At 35.6% G+C, this 15,655-nt stretch overlaps 4 protein-coding genes across 7 annotated transcripts; 2 read left to right on the forward strand and 2 right to left on the reverse strand.

Annotated features, from left to right (window-relative positions):
• The first annotated feature begins 52 nt into the window (after positions 1–52).
• Clbn (Nuclear export mediator factor NEMF homolog Clbn) lies at positions 53–4,141 on the forward strand. Its single transcript, XM_035874888.2, has 10 exons — positions 53–329; positions 480–651; positions 724–926; positions 1,011–2,089; positions 2,167–2,347; positions 2,467–2,768; positions 2,890–3,052; positions 3,110–3,380; positions 3,491–3,750; positions 3,831–4,141. The coding sequence occupies exons 1-10, from the start codon at positions 274–276 to the stop codon at positions 4,027–4,029; spliced, it is 2,886 nt and encodes a 961-aa protein (XP_035730781.2). The 5' UTR covers positions 53–273; the 3' UTR covers positions 4,030–4,141.
• Positions 4,142–4,210: 69 nt separating this feature from the next.
• Positions 4,211–7,030, reverse strand: LOC118445438 (serine/threonine-protein kinase VRK1). The gene is made up of 8 exons (XM_035874925.2): positions 6,872–7,030; positions 6,560–6,770; positions 6,430–6,482; positions 6,251–6,320; positions 5,970–6,166; positions 5,658–5,871; positions 4,900–5,579; positions 4,211–4,820 (listed from the first exon to the last, which is right to left on the reverse strand). The coding sequence occupies exons 1-8, from the start codon at positions 6,914–6,916 to the stop codon at positions 4,707–4,709; spliced, it is 1,584 nt and encodes a 527-aa protein (XP_035730818.1). The 5' UTR covers positions 6,917–7,030; the 3' UTR covers positions 4,211–4,706.
• A 165-nt stretch (positions 7,031–7,195) lies between these two features.
• On the forward strand, positions 7,196–10,205 carry gwl (serine/threonine-protein kinase greatwall). Of its 4 annotated transcripts, none has more exons than XM_035874909.2 (4): positions 7,196–7,343; positions 7,449–7,683; positions 7,816–9,763; positions 9,832–10,204. In XM_035874909.2, the coding sequence occupies exons 2-4, from the start codon at positions 7,462–7,464 to the stop codon at positions 9,876–9,878; spliced, it is 2,217 nt and encodes a 738-aa protein (XP_035730802.1). In that variant the 5' UTR covers positions 7,196–7,343; positions 7,449–7,461; the 3' UTR covers positions 9,879–10,204. The 4 variants fall into 4 exon arrangements, with proteins under 4 accessions (XP_035730802.1, XP_085520596.1, XP_035730801.1 ...); XM_035874908.2 differs by having other exon boundaries at positions 7,211–7,370; XM_085664471.1 differs by having other exon boundaries at positions 7,237–7,291; positions 9,832–10,205.
• A 12-nt stretch (positions 10,206–10,217) lies between these two features.
• Positions 10,218–13,883, reverse strand: LOC118445435 (uncharacterized). The gene is made up of 6 exons (XM_035874920.2): positions 13,431–13,883; positions 11,998–12,311; positions 11,195–11,685; positions 10,821–11,095; positions 10,580–10,725; positions 10,218–10,507 (listed from the first exon to the last, which is right to left on the reverse strand). The coding sequence occupies exons 1-6, from the start codon at positions 13,867–13,869 to the stop codon at positions 10,355–10,357; spliced, it is 1,818 nt and encodes a 605-aa protein (XP_035730813.2). The 5' UTR covers positions 13,870–13,883; the 3' UTR covers positions 10,218–10,354.
• Positions 13,884–15,655: the final 1,772 nt, after the last annotated feature.

Below are 15,655 nucleotides of genomic sequence, written 5' to 3' on the forward strand. Positions count from 1 at the left end.
AAAAAATTTCTCTCGCATATTAACCCTTGAGAGGGACATAACCTAACAAACTCCTAATATCTATGTAATAGGTGGATAGTGTGCACAATGTTTCCTTATTGCGCTTGTAGTACAAATTTTGCCCATACCTGTCGCTAAAGTCGTATACGATACGAACGATAAATGGTGAAATGTTTCGATAAATTTTGATATCGTTCTGTGATAAGATATGTCTAATGTTAAATGTCCGTATTTCATTGATTTCTTATAATTGATATTAAATAAATAGGCAAAATGAAGACACGATTTAATACGTATGATCTTGTTTGTTCCGTAACGGAATTACAAAGGTAAATAATGTAATGTTTTATACAGAGATGATTTTTTTGCTCTGATCTTAGGTTAGAATATGACAATTTCTTCATTCAATATAATCTGATTCTTTTTTTGTTAAGTAATTATAGTTCTTAAAAATCGTAATTCTTAAAAATTTCTTTTAGATTAATTGGTATGCGTGTCAATCAAATATACAATGTCGATCATCGTACATATTTGATACGTTTTCAACGAAGCGAAGAAAAATGTATCCTGTTAATCGAGTCTGGTAATAGAATGCATACTACAGCTTTCGAATGGCCCAAGAATATAGTACCATCGAGTTTTTCAATGAAGGTAATTGTAGGATATATTTTTTGATGATATTATTGAACAAGCATGATTATTTATATAGTCTTTTAAATGCAGATGAGGAAACATTTAAAAAATAAGAGACTCGAAAGTTTAAAGCAAATCGGTACTGATCGCATAGTGGATTTACAATTTGGCAGTGGAGAAGCTGCATATCATATAATATTAGAAGTATATGATAGAGGCAATATTGTTTTAACAGATTATGAAATGACAATTATAAACATTCTAAGACCTCATACAGAAGGTGATAAAGTTAGGTAAATGTGTGAGAAAAATAATAGAAATGCTATGAGACATTATATTATTTTGAATTAATATTAATGAATAATGTGATATTGTAGATTCGCGGTTAAAGAAAAATATCCTTCAGATCGTGCTTATACTGCTACTATGGCACCGCTCGAAGATATTAAAAAATCCATCGAATCCGCTAAATCTGGTGAAAATCTAAAGAAAGTTTTGAATCCTCTTTTAGAATTTGGTGCAGCTGTAATCGATCATGTTCTATTGCAAGCTGGTTTTGCATCTGGATGTAAAATTGGTAAAGATTTTGATATTGCAAAAGACATGTCTAGGTTGATTGTAGCTCTGCAAAATGCAGATGATATGTTGAATGATGCAAAAAAAAATATTTCAAAAGGATACATTATACAGAAAAAAGAGATTAAACCGTCAACAGATAATGAAGAAGATTTCATATTTGCTAACATAGAGTTTCACCCTTTTCTATTTGAGCAGTATAAAAATTGTCCTTATAAAGAATTCGATTCGTTTGATGTCGCGGTAGATGAATATTTTTCCACAATGGAAGGACAAAAACTTGATTTGAAGGCTTTGCAAAAAGAAAAAGAAGCCATGAGAAAATTAGAAAATGTAAAAAAGGATCATAGCCAAAGGCTAATTACGTTAGAAAAGACACAGGAATTGGATAAATGGAAGGCAGAATTAATTTCTAGAAATCAAAGTTTAGTAGACAATGCAATTTTTGCGATACAAAACGCACTTGCAAATCAAGTATCATGGCCAGATATTCAGATTCTATTAAAAGAGGCACAAGCAAGAGGTGATCCTGTTGCTTCTGCTATTAAACAGTTGAAATTAGAAACAAATCACATTGCGTTATTATTACAAGATCCTTACGAAGATAGCGACGAGGAGTCCGAATTAAAACCGACAGTTATTGATATTGATTTAGCTTATAGTGCCTTTGGTAATGCAAGAAAATATTATAATCAGAAAAGGTCGGCAGCTAAAAAGCAGCAAAAGACCATAGAGTCTCAAGACAAAGCTTTAAAATCGGCAGAAAAGAAAACAAAACAAACATTGAAAGAAGTACAAACAATTCATAGTATTAATAAAGCAAGGAAAACGTATTGGTTTGAAAAATTTTACTGGTTTATCTCTTCAGAAAATTATCTTGGTAGGTTACAAATTAAATATATTTACTTCGCGTTCGATACAAAATGAAAATAATAATTTTAATATATTGGATTGCAGTTATTGGTGGAAGAGATCAACAACAAAATGAATTGATTGTAAAGAAGTATCTTAAAACTGGAGATGTTTATGTTCATGCAGATCTAACAGGTGCTAGTTCTATTGTTGTAAAAAATCCTGCTGGTGGACCTATACCTCCTAAAACATTGGCAGAAGCAGGCACAATGGCCGTAGCGTATAGGTATATGGGATTATAAACAAGATTTATATTTTATGCGATAATATTAAAACTTAACTTTTTTATGATACTTGTAATATTAACTATAAGGGTACGTATTTATGTGTATTATTTGGGAATAGCATTGCTTGGGAAGCTAAAGTAGTCGCAGGGGCATGGTGGGTAAATAATGATCAAGTTTCAAAAACTGCACCAACGGGTGAATATCTTACAACTGGATCCTTTATGATACGTGGGAAAAAGAATTATTTGCCTCCGTGTCAATTGATAATGGGCCTTGGCTTTCTATTTCGTTTGGAAGATAGTTCTATTGAACGGCATAAGGATGAACGAAAAGTCAGAGTTATAGACGATGAAATTGAAAAGAATGAATCTACGGTTGAAATAGATAAAGAAATAGAATTAGAAGAAAACAGTGATGAAGGTATATAATATATAAAATATAAATGTTCAGATATTCTAATAAATTCATTTGGTATTGTATAATACAAGAGAGATAAAATTTTTACATAGAATATACTTATACTTTAATTTATATTATTTAGACGAAGATTTGGAAAATCCAATACAATTAGATTCTATTAAAGAAGAATCTTTTATAGAATTTAACGCGATGCCAAAGGAAAATGAGAATAAACGTGACAGTGGTAGTGAAGAAGATCCAGACTTTCCAGATGTAGAAATCAAAATTGATTATTCAACATTAAGGTACTGTTTATCAATCTCATAATTTGATAAGTATGTCATCATTTTATGTTTTAATAGAGTCGAACTCCATGATGAAAGTGATACTATATATAAGAAAGATGAGGAAGATGTTACTTTTGTTGGCAATGATAAATCTATAGTAATAAATTGTAATAAAGAAGAAACTACAAGATTTAAACAACAATTGGCTTTAAAGACTGAAAAAGAAAGTAAAAAGCTTGAACAGGGTCAATTGAAAAGAGGCCAAAAAAGTAGACTTAAAAAGATAAAGGAAAAGTATAAAGATCAAGACGAGGAAGATAGGCACTTGGCTATGGAAGTTTTACAAGTAAGCAAAAAAAGACAAAATATATTTTTCTTATCAAATATATATATATATATATATATATATATATATATATATATATATATATATATCTTTCATATATTATAATATAGTCAGCAGGAGCTGCAAAAGAAGATAAACGTCGTAACAAACATAAAGATCCGTCTGGTCCTAAACAACAAGGAAAGAAAAAGGGAACAGTAAATCCACCTACAATAAAACATATTAATGTCGATCATCTCGATGAAGAAGATACAGGACCAGTACCTGAGATGGATATGTTAGACCAATTAACAGGAAAACCAGTTTCTGAAGATGAATTATTGTTTGCTGTACCAGTTGTAGCACCTTATAATACTATATTAAATTATAAGTAAGTAAATTGTACTTCTTTTATTTTTTAATATTTTGCTTATAGCACATATTTTTTTTTTTTTTTTTTTTTCATTTCAGATTTAAAGTAAAATTAACACCAGGTACAAGTACAAGGGGGAAAGCTGCAAAAACTGCCATAGCTGTGTTTTTAAAAGATAAAGAGATAACCTTGCGTGAAAAAGATTTGTTAAAAGCTGTTAAAGATGAATCAGTAGTTCGAAATATACCTGGAAAAGTAAAAATAAGTGCACCACAAATTCAAAAAATAAAGAAATAAATAGTATTTCTTAAATAATATTATATTTTTATGCTCGTTTATAATTGTATATTATAAATATATTTAAGTCTGTTTATTATTGGTTAATTGGCAATGTTTCATGAAAAGTGTACTCCAAAAAAAAAAAAAAAGAAAAAAAAAAAAAAAGAAAAGGAAAAATATAAAAAAGGGAATAGAAGAAAAAGAGGATTTAATAAATTAATTTAAATCCCATACAAGTTTGAATATCAATGTTCTTGAAATTGCCGTGCTTAATTTTTATGAGAACTTTTCTAAGAATTAAAACTTTTAATAGAAATTTACAACAATAATAAAGCTTGATATTTATTTATCATTATTAAATAACGCCAGACAGTTCAATTTGTTTAATTTCAAGAAATTTTAAAACTATAAACTAATTAATTCTTGGAATAGTAATATAATATCGTAGATATAGTTTATATTACTTTTTCGGCAGGTCGCACTTCAAAATTATTCTTTTCCTTCGTTATTCGCATTATGTATAAAAATAATGAAAGTATATAAAGTTTATAAATAATACGATTTTTACAAAATCTGTATTATAAATTATGTCGATTTCAAAGAGCATATAAACTATGTACACTTAATATAGAAAAGATGGATATTATTCATGATGTACAATATCTTTTTAAAACAACTAATGATCACAGTATCTTTTAATCGCTTTTAAATATATCATCATCTGATACATTACACTGACGTGCAGTTTTGAATTTAGGATTTGTATTTGAAGATTTTGCTGGCCTTGATCTAGTTCCCTTTGACATAATCTGGAAATATGAGAATATGTTACAAGATATCATATAAGATATGTAGTTGCAAAAAATAAAATGGATAAAATTTTCCTACTTCCGTTGCTGTATCAGACTCGGAATCATTAAGATAATTGATCTTTGTCTTTGTTTTAGTAATTTTCGTAGTTTCTTCTTTTTTAGGTGTTCTTTGCTTTAATTTTTTTTTTTTAGTAATTTTAATATCATATTCTTCATCAGGTTCGTCGCAAGACTCAATATTATTCAGTACTTTTTTTAAATCTTTTAATCTAGCACGTTTTTTATCGATTAGAACACCTACATTACTATCATTAAGGGCATTATTTCTAATAGGACTCGTTGCTTTCGAACGTGGACTTAACCTTTTTATTCCTGCTATTTTATTTACTTTTCGTGCAATAGATTTAGAAACGATAGCTTTCTTAGCTGAACCAGATGCATTATTAAATTCTAATTTTCCAGTTGGCTTGTGACCTAATTTATTCAAGCCATCGGTTAAAATTTCTATAAATTTTTCATAATTTGGTATTCCATTGAATTCTATAGTTTTTAACAATTTCATATATTCAAGTACTGGTTTTGGTGTTAAATCATGAAAACATTGGTCCAAAAAGTTTGGAAGATTTTCAAAGGCTTTTTCTTTTTGTTTTTGTACAGTAGTTGGATTAGTTAAATCCTTATCCCATGGAAGAGAGCCACACAACCAGTGTATCATGTTATATCCCAAGATTTCAAAATCACCACGCATTGTAGGTACTGCAAAAATACACAATAATAAATATGGGTATATTTAATTTATAACTATATGCTTTAATAGATTACTTTTATACTTACTCCCTATATGAGCATCTCTACTAGTATACTCAATAGTTCCATCATGTGCTCTTTTTGGATCTGGCTTATATTCTGTTTTTGTTGTATATCGCGTTGCTAAACCAAAATCTACTAAATAAACTTGATCCGGAGACTTTGAACTCAATAATAAATTTGACCCTTTTATGTCAGCATGTACATATGCATTGTTATGAATGTATTCTAATACATTTATCTGAAAGTAATGATAGCATGTATGTGGTTGAAAAACATCATGTTGCAAGAAATTGCCAGGAGAAAATAGGTATTTTAATAAAAGATAGATTTACTCACTATTTGTAAAGCTAGTTTATATACTGTATGTTCTGGAAATTGTTTGTTATTTTCTTGAAATAACTTCCACAAATCAGTTCCATATCGATCCATTACTAAGAACCGATATTTTGTTTTATTATATTCATGACTTCCAGAGGCAACATAATGAGGCATACCGAATACTGACAACTTCTTTTTTTTTTTCCAAGCTTCAACTAAAATAAATAATATAACATTTCGATGAAGACATCATCAAAGTACATGGTCATCTGAAAAAGATGTGTTACAATAGGACTCACTGTTTTCTAACTTTGCCTGTCTTATATAAAAATGCATTTCAACAAATAATGGCCCATTCCCATGAGGTTCCTAACAATATAGAAAATTTATAATGAAAACTTTTAATATTATTTTGACGTAGAAATAAATAATAAAATAAATAAATAAATAAATATACATATATATATTAGATACTCACTATTTTTATCACATTAGGATAGTTTTTTGGAACATTATCTTCGTAAGGTGCGCCTATAATAAACAAACTTTTTTTAATTAAAGCAAAAATGAAGGAAAAAAGAAAAAAAATTGTAAGGAACAGTACATACCAGAATAGACTTCTCCAAAACCACCTATACCTATTGACTTATCGAGAATCCATTTCTTTCCTTTTATATCTGACAATATAGTTCCAGCAGGTATAGGATCGGGCATTTTATATAAATTTCCTTTCTTTTTTGGTGCTCTTTTTGCTACTTTTGCACACATTTTTAGGTTAATATGATTAAACGTATAAAAATGGATTAACACTAAATACAACTGAAAAAAAGTGTAATTAAGTAAGGCTGTAACGAATTATATGAAAAAGTAATCGTGTCACGAAGAATTAAGTTATAATAAAGTACTTTTCAAGTACTTACAGCAGCGGTAATAGATTTCACAAAACGATCGTGTTGAAGTAACATAAAAAAAATTCAAACGCGGGCACCGGAAATGCAGACTGATAAAGCAGGGTGATCTTAGTAAAATTTTCCTAGTCCTTATAAAAGTTTCTTCGCACCATTTATATTTATATCGTGGAAAATTGAAAATTTCTTTTTTATTTTATTAAAAATTGAGATATAAATTGTTTGAAAAAGAGATAATTCTTTGATCATTTGATCAAAATAAAAATATTCAACAACCGGAAATCGATGATTTACGTTGGTTATACGTTGGATATACGTTGATAGCCATGACTAGATATATATTAAAAAGTTTATCAAGTTTTCCCTGCGCGCGGTTTGATTATTCGAAATGTCAGCGGACCGTTAAATACGTTTAATAATTGTTTTTTAATGGTATCGATAAAGTTGATAAGATAAAAATTTTGTTAGACGAAGTAAAAATGACGTATGCCAGTTTATTCCTTCTGTTATTGTAAACATATTTCATGATATGCGCGAGATCTTTTCGAGTTGTGCCCATTCGCTGGTATTCAGTGATTTGTGTTTTTAGGTTATCTTTTTAAATGGAAGATTCGGCGGTCGAATTGGTCGATTCAAATTCTGATATAAATGGTCAATTTTGCGAGTCGGTCGATACGATCTCCAGCATGAACGATGCCGATGACGAGGGGATTGAACGCAGTGCCAATTTTGGCAATTGCACGCCACAACAATCCTCAGAGAATAGGCATATTGATAATTCAATTTTCAATACGATATCCAAAATTGTTAATCCCGCTGCGAAGGTGAGCAATCGAACAAGTTGTTACATATATTAATATAATATATATTTTTACGGAGCATAAAGTAGATTTTAGGAATAAATATTATTATTTTCCTTTATAAAATATATATACATTGACTTTCTATTTTTTTAGGTACCAGACATGCAAGACTTTAAAATTGTTAAACCAATAAGTAGAGGAGCATTCGGTAAAGTGTTTCTAGGATACAAAAAGTCAAATCCAGAGCAATTGTTTGCTATTAAAGTGATGAAAAAGAATGAAATGATAAATAAGAATATGGCATCTCAAGTTATAATAGAACGAAATGCATTAGCATTGACGCACAGTCCTTATTGCGTACATCTGTTTTATTCGTTACAAAGTGTTAGCAGCATATACTTAGTCATGGAATATATGGTGGGAGGTGATCTTAAAAGTTTGCTCGGCGTTTATGGTTACATGGAAGAAAGCATGGCAGCTTTTTATACCGCAGAAGTATGCTTAGCTCTTGAATATCTTCACTCTCACGGTATAGTCCATAGGGATTTAAAGCCAGACAATATGTTACTCTCGAGAGAGGGACACGTTAAACTCACTGATTTTGGTCTTAGCAAAATATCGTCCTTGCATAGAGATCTTGAAATATCAGATTTAGTAAATTGTACACCTAGTCTTTGCGCTAGAACCCCGGGACAGTTATTATCTTTAACATCTCATTTGTCCTTTGGTTCTGGGCAACAATCGGTGAATGACTCGATAGCCAGTAATGAAAGTGCCAATGCTGTTCATTTAATGTCGGCTTTACAAAGAAATTGTGGCAAATTGCAATCGTCTCCTAACTCGGTTGTCTCCTCGACCGACGCTGCGTCTGGCGATTATTCACGTGTATCTGGTATTACACCGTTTCAATCCGCAGAAGATCTAAGATTTGGAATACAGAACGGAGGTGAATCGAATGCGAGGACAGAGAATTTCAGTGGGGATAGTAGTTCTGGTAGTTATCACACGTGCGAAGCCTCGTCGGTTAGTAAAATCAATCCTATTGGTCTTAACGCAGAAGAGGAGGATGAATCTACGTTAGAGGCGGAACAATCGCAACAGTTACTTTTGCATACGAGCCCGATCAGTACTTGCGTAAATTCGTTTTCACGAGGAACCAAGAGGAAAAGAGTTATGGCAGAAATAACTTGTGGTTTAACGCGCGAAATTTGTCTCATGGATTTGGACAAAGACAAAACACCGAAGAGACAGAATTGCGGTACATCGTACTCCTGTAGGAGTCCCGATCGAATCAAGAGAAATACTGCATTGGGCGAGATGACCGATGAGAGCGAAGATGAAAATGCGGACAAACACGGTGATGATTCTAGTGGTGGTGCTGGCGGCGGTGGAGGTGGGGGTGGCGGTGGTGGTGGTGTCGCTTTTAGTACACCAGTGTCCTCATTGAATGTCAAATCGGAGGAAATAAGTCAGCCAGAAGCAACGTGTCAGGAAAATCATAGTATGCCTCCGGTGAAAACAACGAGATTTCATCTTCCGCCTGCAGTATCGTCTGAATTTACTCCGGACTCGAGTACTATAAATAGTATACAGAATGAGAATACTATATCTCCGATCAAGACACCGGCACCTTTGAATAACAGTTACACGACTTATCGAACACCCAAGTCAGTTAGAAGGGGCATACATGGTGGTGGAAACGCTCGATCGGACGAACGTATATTAGGTACACCCGATTATTTAGCACCGGAATTGCTCTTACGGCAAGGCCACGGTCCTGCCGTCGATTGGTGGGCTCTCGGTGTTTGTCTTTTCGAGTTTTGTACGGGATTACCACCCTTCAATGATGAAACGCCACAGGCGGTCTTCGCTAATATCCTTGCAAGAGACGTACCTTGGCCGGAGGGCGAGGAAGCTTTGTCCTTCGCTGCTACGGAAACCATCGATGCGCTCCTTACGTTGGACCAATCTACACGACCATCCGCGAAAGAAGTAAGGGATATGAAACTCTTTGAAAATTTTCCTTGGAACGAACCATCGAAAGCCGTTGCTCCTTTTATACCACAGCCAGATGACAATTATGATACGTGTTATTTTCAAGGTAATCTTTTAATTGTTACTATACTTTATTCGCTCCAAAGTTATAATATTGCGATGTTTGATTTCTAGCAAGGAATATACTACAGCATTTAAATGTCAGTAGCTGCGACACGTAACATTTGTCATTTATCCTGAAGAGCCCAGGATGAACGTTACTGCCGAACGATAGTTGTCACGACACGCGTAATACATAAAACGTGTCAAAAATGATAAAATTAGGAAAAATTATAATAATTATATAGAGTTAGATGGTAATTGTTACACGATATGTATAGTTTTATTTTTATTTTTATATACTGGTGTATGTAGAGCATATAAAATATCTTATTGCCATGTACAAAAACGACGAGTACGTGATGATCTACATAAGTATCTATAAGCGTCCGTAAGAGAATACGTAAAATATGTGCGAGATAAATGTTGCGATGAGAATTTACGAAATGAAATGAAAGTTTTTTTTTTTTTTTTTTTTTCTCTTTTTTTTTTAGAGTTTAAAGGGGAGTTGGGAGAATGAGCTTAGCTTTTTAAATTGATACTTCACGCATTCTTACGCTATTGAAATGAAAAGAGATTTCGAAAATCACTTATTTACTTATTTAAGATTCTTGTAGATCCAAGGTAAGAAATGCGTTACTCGTGTATAAACGCCAGGATATTGTCCCTTTCCACAACCGATTCCCCAACTGACGATACCAACCTGAGTCCAACGACCGTCATTGACCATTAACGGACCACCGCTGTCACCCTGCAAATATGTGAATTAATTTATATTACGTGATAGCAATCGAATTGTATTATGAAGAAGTATTTGACGAACCGAGCAGGAGTCCATAGCGGCCCGTCCAGCGCACAAGAAACTGTCGACTATACCACCGGGTGCCGCAGAACCGTATTTAAATTTACATTCGCTATTTGACCAGACTGGAATCGAAACTTCTTGAAGTATCGCTGGCTGTGGACCACCTTGTTTAAGTAACGATATAAATATACGATATAAAGGGATGTTGTAATTTACCTTTAATACGTATTGTAATATTGTCATTTATTAAAGCTCTTACTTTCCCTCAAGGAGCCCCAACCAATGACAGTTGCAGTCATTCCGACATAGAGCTTCGAACCACTCGGCAAACAAATGGGTCGAATCTGTTCCGTAAATTCAACCGGCTCGCTCAACGTAAGAATGGCTACGTCATTGTAAAGAGTACGCGAATTAAAACCTCTGTGCCTTACTACTCGCTTTACCCGTCTTTCAACGTGACGTATCTCACTGTTCGTCTTTATATTGTAATCCCCAAGGCGGACCGTTAATCTCGCTACGTCCCAAGAGTTCATGCTGAGAATAGATTGGAAATGGACGAATTACCTAAATGAACGATTCATCTACTGTGGTTCGATGATTAAAGAATTGGAGATAAATGATTGGAGTGCTTACTTAACGACACAATGGGCAGCGGTAAGAACGTGTTTGTCATCTATCAAAGATCCCCCACAGAATTGACGTCCGGCATTGAAGAGGGCAGAGATCCATGGCCATTCCCCAGGATCGGCGTTCTGACCACCGACGATGCGTTCTTGATCTTGATTACCGTTTTTCGCTCCGCATTGAGACAAGTCTATGGGCGAGGAAGTCGTCGAACTAGGTTTATTCGTTGTCGAGATGGTCGGTGCACCTGGCCACCAAGTTGGTTTCTTCGTCGGCCATGTCGTTGGTATGCCAGGTTTCTTTGAACTCGTTGTAGATGGTTTCGAGGTGGGCGACGAAATCAATCCTGGATACGGCGGATGGGTGGGTAAAGGTGGGATCGTGTGATCCGGTGGATGAGTTGGTATCGGCGGTGGCCAACTGGCGGCCGTTGGTTTTGGTTTTGGGTTCGTTCCCGCTTCCGTTCCCTCTCCGTCTTCCTTCGTTTTAGCATCTTCTATCTAAAATGTTCAGTTTAGCGTTTTAAGAAGGCGAAAATATTCTCTCCAACTGTTTGCGTTATGGATCCGAAGGAATGCCCAAGGACGAGGTAATAAAGCGGATCGTAAAAAGTCGTTTGCGAAATATTATTGTTATCGTTGGATAGATAATAGGGTTCTACGACTTTCTAATTCAGGTCTTAATGGTCTCTTCACCGTCATAGTCGGAATTGGCGGAACAGAAATGAAATAGGATTTGAGGAGGAAATTTTACGAGGATAAGAAGGTTAAGAGAGGGATGAAAAGTAACGCAAGTGATTACGAAGGATTCACCTGTTGATCGTTCACGTTCTGACCGTCACAATTTTCCAGGCCGGGTGTCGCGATGGGATTCAAGTTGGAGCAACAGATTCCGAAGCTCGTGCGGCCGTCCTCGAGAATGAAGCTGCAAGTATCGTAAACACCAAGAACCCAACCGTCGAGAGCACCAAGATCGGGTATCTTGAAGTAAGGATAACATTCTTTGAAAGTAGTGCATCGTCCAATCTCGCCCTTAGACGTAAGACAGGTACCACGTTCCGCGGATCCGCTCCAGAGGATGCTTCGACCGTCTCGCGATAATGACGTAGGATCTGCTTCTATAGCGGCTGCAATTTAAAATCGAAAGAAGACAATTAATTCGAGCTCGAATTGATCGATCGACGATGATGAGACTCGTATTATAATTATCGTAGGAAATTTCTCCAGGTTTAATTTTTAATTTCTGCGAGTTAACATACGTACTTTTTATTTATTATTTCCTTTTCGATCATTTATCGTAGTATACGCACGTTGTTTTATTTACTAAGGCTGAAATTGCGGTATGCGAGGATAATATACTAGACGCTTCGGCACGTATTCGAGGCGCATTAACGATGTCCGGTGAGAATGACACATCGCGTACCTTTTGTAATAGGCAGAGGATCGTTCGTCACGTAGTCTTACGAATGATTTTCTAATGATACGCAGTGTAGTAGGAAGCAACGATCATATTCAGGTTCATTTATGTTGCGAGCAATTTATAAATCGTCCGTAATAGGAAGTTTTGTTTTCAAAGATAACTATAAAAAATTATCTTATATTATGCCACATTGGATTCTTTACGGTCGTCTCTTTTGCCAGCCTATAACATCGAGTAATGAGTTATGTTAATCCGTGTAGTATTGTTATATACCGTGTAGACTGCAGACAATGTGATCGGAAATTTGATGACATCATCCTACGAGTTTGATTACCCCGGCGAACAATGTGTTCCTCGGTTCCGATCAAAGATTTCTGGGGACGATCAACGTACAAGTACGTTGGCAATAAAATTCCATCGAAGAATCTGAGAAGGTGGAGTTCGCTGACCCTGGCAGTCGTACTGCGGTACACGTACGTCGAGGTTGTTGCGCGCCTGGAGGACTTCCGTTTACCGTCTACGGAACGATAAGAACGATCGTAATAACGATCGTAATAACGATCGAGGATCGATCAAGATTATTGTCCTCGTGAGAAACAAGCTGCTAAGATCGATCTTTCGATCGATCGATCGACCGAACGATCCGATCCGATCCGGCTGTTATTTCACATAGGTATAAGATAAAAAAAAGAATATTCGATAGGCGTTCGTCATGAAATGAAAAGGATTGATACGTGCCCAGTTTATTTTGCCCAAGTGATATTAGATAAAAGTAGATATATTATATTTCTTAGGTATAGATGAAAGAAACTGTGGAGATGCTTACCTTCAACGACGATCGCGTCGTCCTCTTCTCGATACAACTCGTTGTCCTGACGATCAAAGATTAAGGATCTAGAAGCCGGCTGAACGTTAGACATAGATTCGGCCGATACACTCGTGATTCCCAGAAACACGAGTACCGTTGCAAAAAGCGGAGGTAATGCTCGTTCTCGCCGCATGATGCCGCAAATCTTATTACGAAGCGTTCGATACGATCGATCGTTTGCGCGCTGTCGCGAGGGAATGAACGAAACGATTACACTCGTCCTCGCGACTTCGTGTGGATTCGCGTCTTTGCCTGTGCTGGCAGAGAGTAGAGAAGGTTCAGGATCGGCGTTAAGCTGCCAACCTGCCGGATAGACGCGGACTCGGGGCTTATAACGGGTTCGCCCCTTCCATCGACTGTCGTCGGCTCGCTCTCTAGTCTCTGCAGGTTCCACCATGAGATTTCGTTATATTCTCTTGTTCTTTTGAGCGTTCCTCAAGAGAGAGAGACGTCAGGATCCTTCGGGAAGGCGGACGAAGAGCGTAAGGGTCACACTGCGGATATAATACATACGTACAAAAATCAAATCTCTCTCGATTCTAAGCGTTCTTCGAATATAATGGATCGCGGTTGTTTTTAACTTTTAACTTGTCAAAGTCAAAGAATTTCTTGATATATCGTTTATGACGAGAAATAGAGTTACTGTTTCTGAACGGAAAAATTCAATCGCGTCAAGGACGTAAATTTTAAATTGGTATTCGTCTTCGAATAGATTACATTTTTGTCGTTGTAATATTTCTCGATGGACTAACGATATTCGTCGAGTTTCTAATGAATATTCCAACGACCGAAAGGTGTCATTTGAATTTTCGTTGAAAGAAAAAGTATCGTTTAAATATTCATTAACGTTGTAGGAACATAATGGATCGTAGTCCGACGAAGATCGATGTTCTCCAGTGTATGTTTTCCACTATTATTATGTCTTGAAGCAGCTTGGATTTGCTTTTGGCATGTACGTACGGACTTTTGCGTCGTCGAATGTAAATGGCTTTGCGTGCGTGCACAAAATTAGGTAGAAGAATTTGTGCGCTGGCGCCACTTCAGAATCTCGAGCTATTCTCTCCCGAAACGTGCAAACCGGTTGGCAAAGCTGAAATATACCCGAATGGTACGTTGCACTTGTAACGATGGACCCGGTCCTTAGGACAAGGGCATTCCTCTTAAGTGATAAATAAGGATATAAAAATCAAGCAAAACTTTTACCAGCTTCTCGCATCCTTAATTTTAGTGGATATTTTTTTTTTCTTTTTTTTTGTTGTTGAAAATAACGTTCGAAGAATTTGACGTTTCGAATTCATCCAGTTAGCGCGCTGCTTTTGCCGAAACGGAATAGAGATAAGCCTTTGCGAGATATTATAATTTACATCAGGGCCAGTGCCCCCTCACAAGGTCGTGGATTCTTATACAGATTGCCGTGAATAAGACACGCGTAGATCGATGGTTCTTAGTATAATACAGAGTCCTCTTTTATCTCCTTCTCCTCCTCTCCCTCTCTCTCTCTCTCTCTCTCTCTCTCTCTCTCTCTCTTCACATATTTATCCTCTTTGTATCTTAGTTTCGTTCTCATAAGACTATGCGTATCTCCTAATTAAAGAATCGAGTATTGGTCGATTTAAGATAGGAGAGCAACGCGAAACCTTTTTATACAACTTAAATACAAGAAGAGATAGAAGTCGAGCGTTTATCATTATATACAAGATTCGACGGATCTTTCTCGTTGATTGTCTTATCGATCATCTCGATTCATTTTGGATCCGTTAGGGCAATCGATATGTCGCCAAAATAGTTGTCAGAACGACTTGTCACGTTGCTTCATCCGTGAAGCGATCGTCGAACCCTGACTGTAAAGTCGTCGACACGATTTCTTCTCTTCGCTTGATGTTTTCTTCTCCTCCCCTGTCTCGTTTTCGTCCTCTTCTTCTTCTTCTTCTTCTTCTTCTTCTTCTTCTTCTTCTTTTCTTCCTCGTTTTTCTTCATTCGCCAGAGAGCCAACCTCCTGTTTATCTTCCCTTATAGGTTTACACGCTCCGGATCTCCTTTTTTGAATTCCTCGCTGACTGGTTTCCACGAAGAGAGGACTCGTGTGTGTCTCGTTCGGGCTTCTTCCAAGATCGCGAATACAAAAGAAACGAATAGGTGAAATAGGAGGAGTCCTACGTATTTGATTCCTCAGCATGATGTGT

The sequence above is a fragment of the Vespa mandarinia genome, unplaced genomic scaffold (genome assembly GCF_050613455.1).
Source record: "Vespa mandarinia isolate Hongniang unplaced genomic scaffold, ASM5061345v1 scaffold_59, whole genome shotgun sequence".
Classification (NCBI taxonomy): Eukaryota; Metazoa; Arthropoda; class Insecta; order Hymenoptera; family Vespidae; genus Vespa; species Vespa mandarinia.

Bases quoted from the DNA above. Each gene is read 5' to 3' on its own strand.
- Clbn (XM_035874888.2), top strand. From the start codon at position 274: ATGAAGACACGATTTAATACGTATGATCTTGTTTGTTCCGTAACGGAA. The intron at 927-1,010 runs GTAAATGTGTGA...GTGATATTGTAG, and splicing joins ACAGAAGGTGATAAAGTTAG to ATTCGCGGTTAAAGAAAAAT. The intron at 3,751-3,830 runs GTAAGTAAATTG...TTTTCATTTCAG, and splicing joins AATACTATATTAAATTATAA to ATTTAAAGTAAAATTAACAC.
- LOC118445438 (XM_035874925.2), bottom strand. From the start codon at position 6,916: ATGTTACTTCAACACGATCGTTTTGTGAAATCTATTACCGCTGCT. The intron at 6,771-6,871 runs GTAAGTACTTGA...ACTTTTTTTCAG, and splicing joins TGAAATCTATTACCGCTGCT to TTGTATTTAGTGTTAATCCA. The intron at 6,483-6,559 runs GTATGTACTGTT...TGTTTATTATAG, and splicing joins TTTTGGAGAAGTCTATTCTG to GCGCACCTTACGAAGATAAT.
- gwl (XM_035874909.2), top strand. From the start codon at position 7,462: ATGGAAGATTCGGCGGTCGAATTGGTCGATTCAAATTCTGATATAAAT. The intron at 7,684-7,815 runs GTGAGCAATCGA...CTATTTTTTTAG, and splicing joins TTGTTAATCCCGCTGCGAAG to GTACCAGACATGCAAGACTT. The intron at 9,764-9,831 runs GTAATCTTTTAA...TTTGATTTCTAG, and splicing joins TGATACGTGTTATTTTCAAG to CAAGGAATATACTACAGCAT.
- LOC118445435 (XM_035874920.2), bottom strand. From the start codon at position 13,869: ATGGTGGAACCTGCAGAGACTAGAGAGCGAGCCGACGACAGTCGATGG. The intron at 12,312-13,430 runs GTAAGCATCTCC...TTTAAATTGCAG, and splicing joins CGACGCGATCGTCGTTGAAG to CCGCTATAGAAGCAGATCCT. The intron at 10,726-10,820 runs GTAAGAGCTTTA...TACTTAAACAAG, and splicing joins TTGGGGCTCCTTGAGGGAAA to GTGGTCCACAGCCAGCGATA.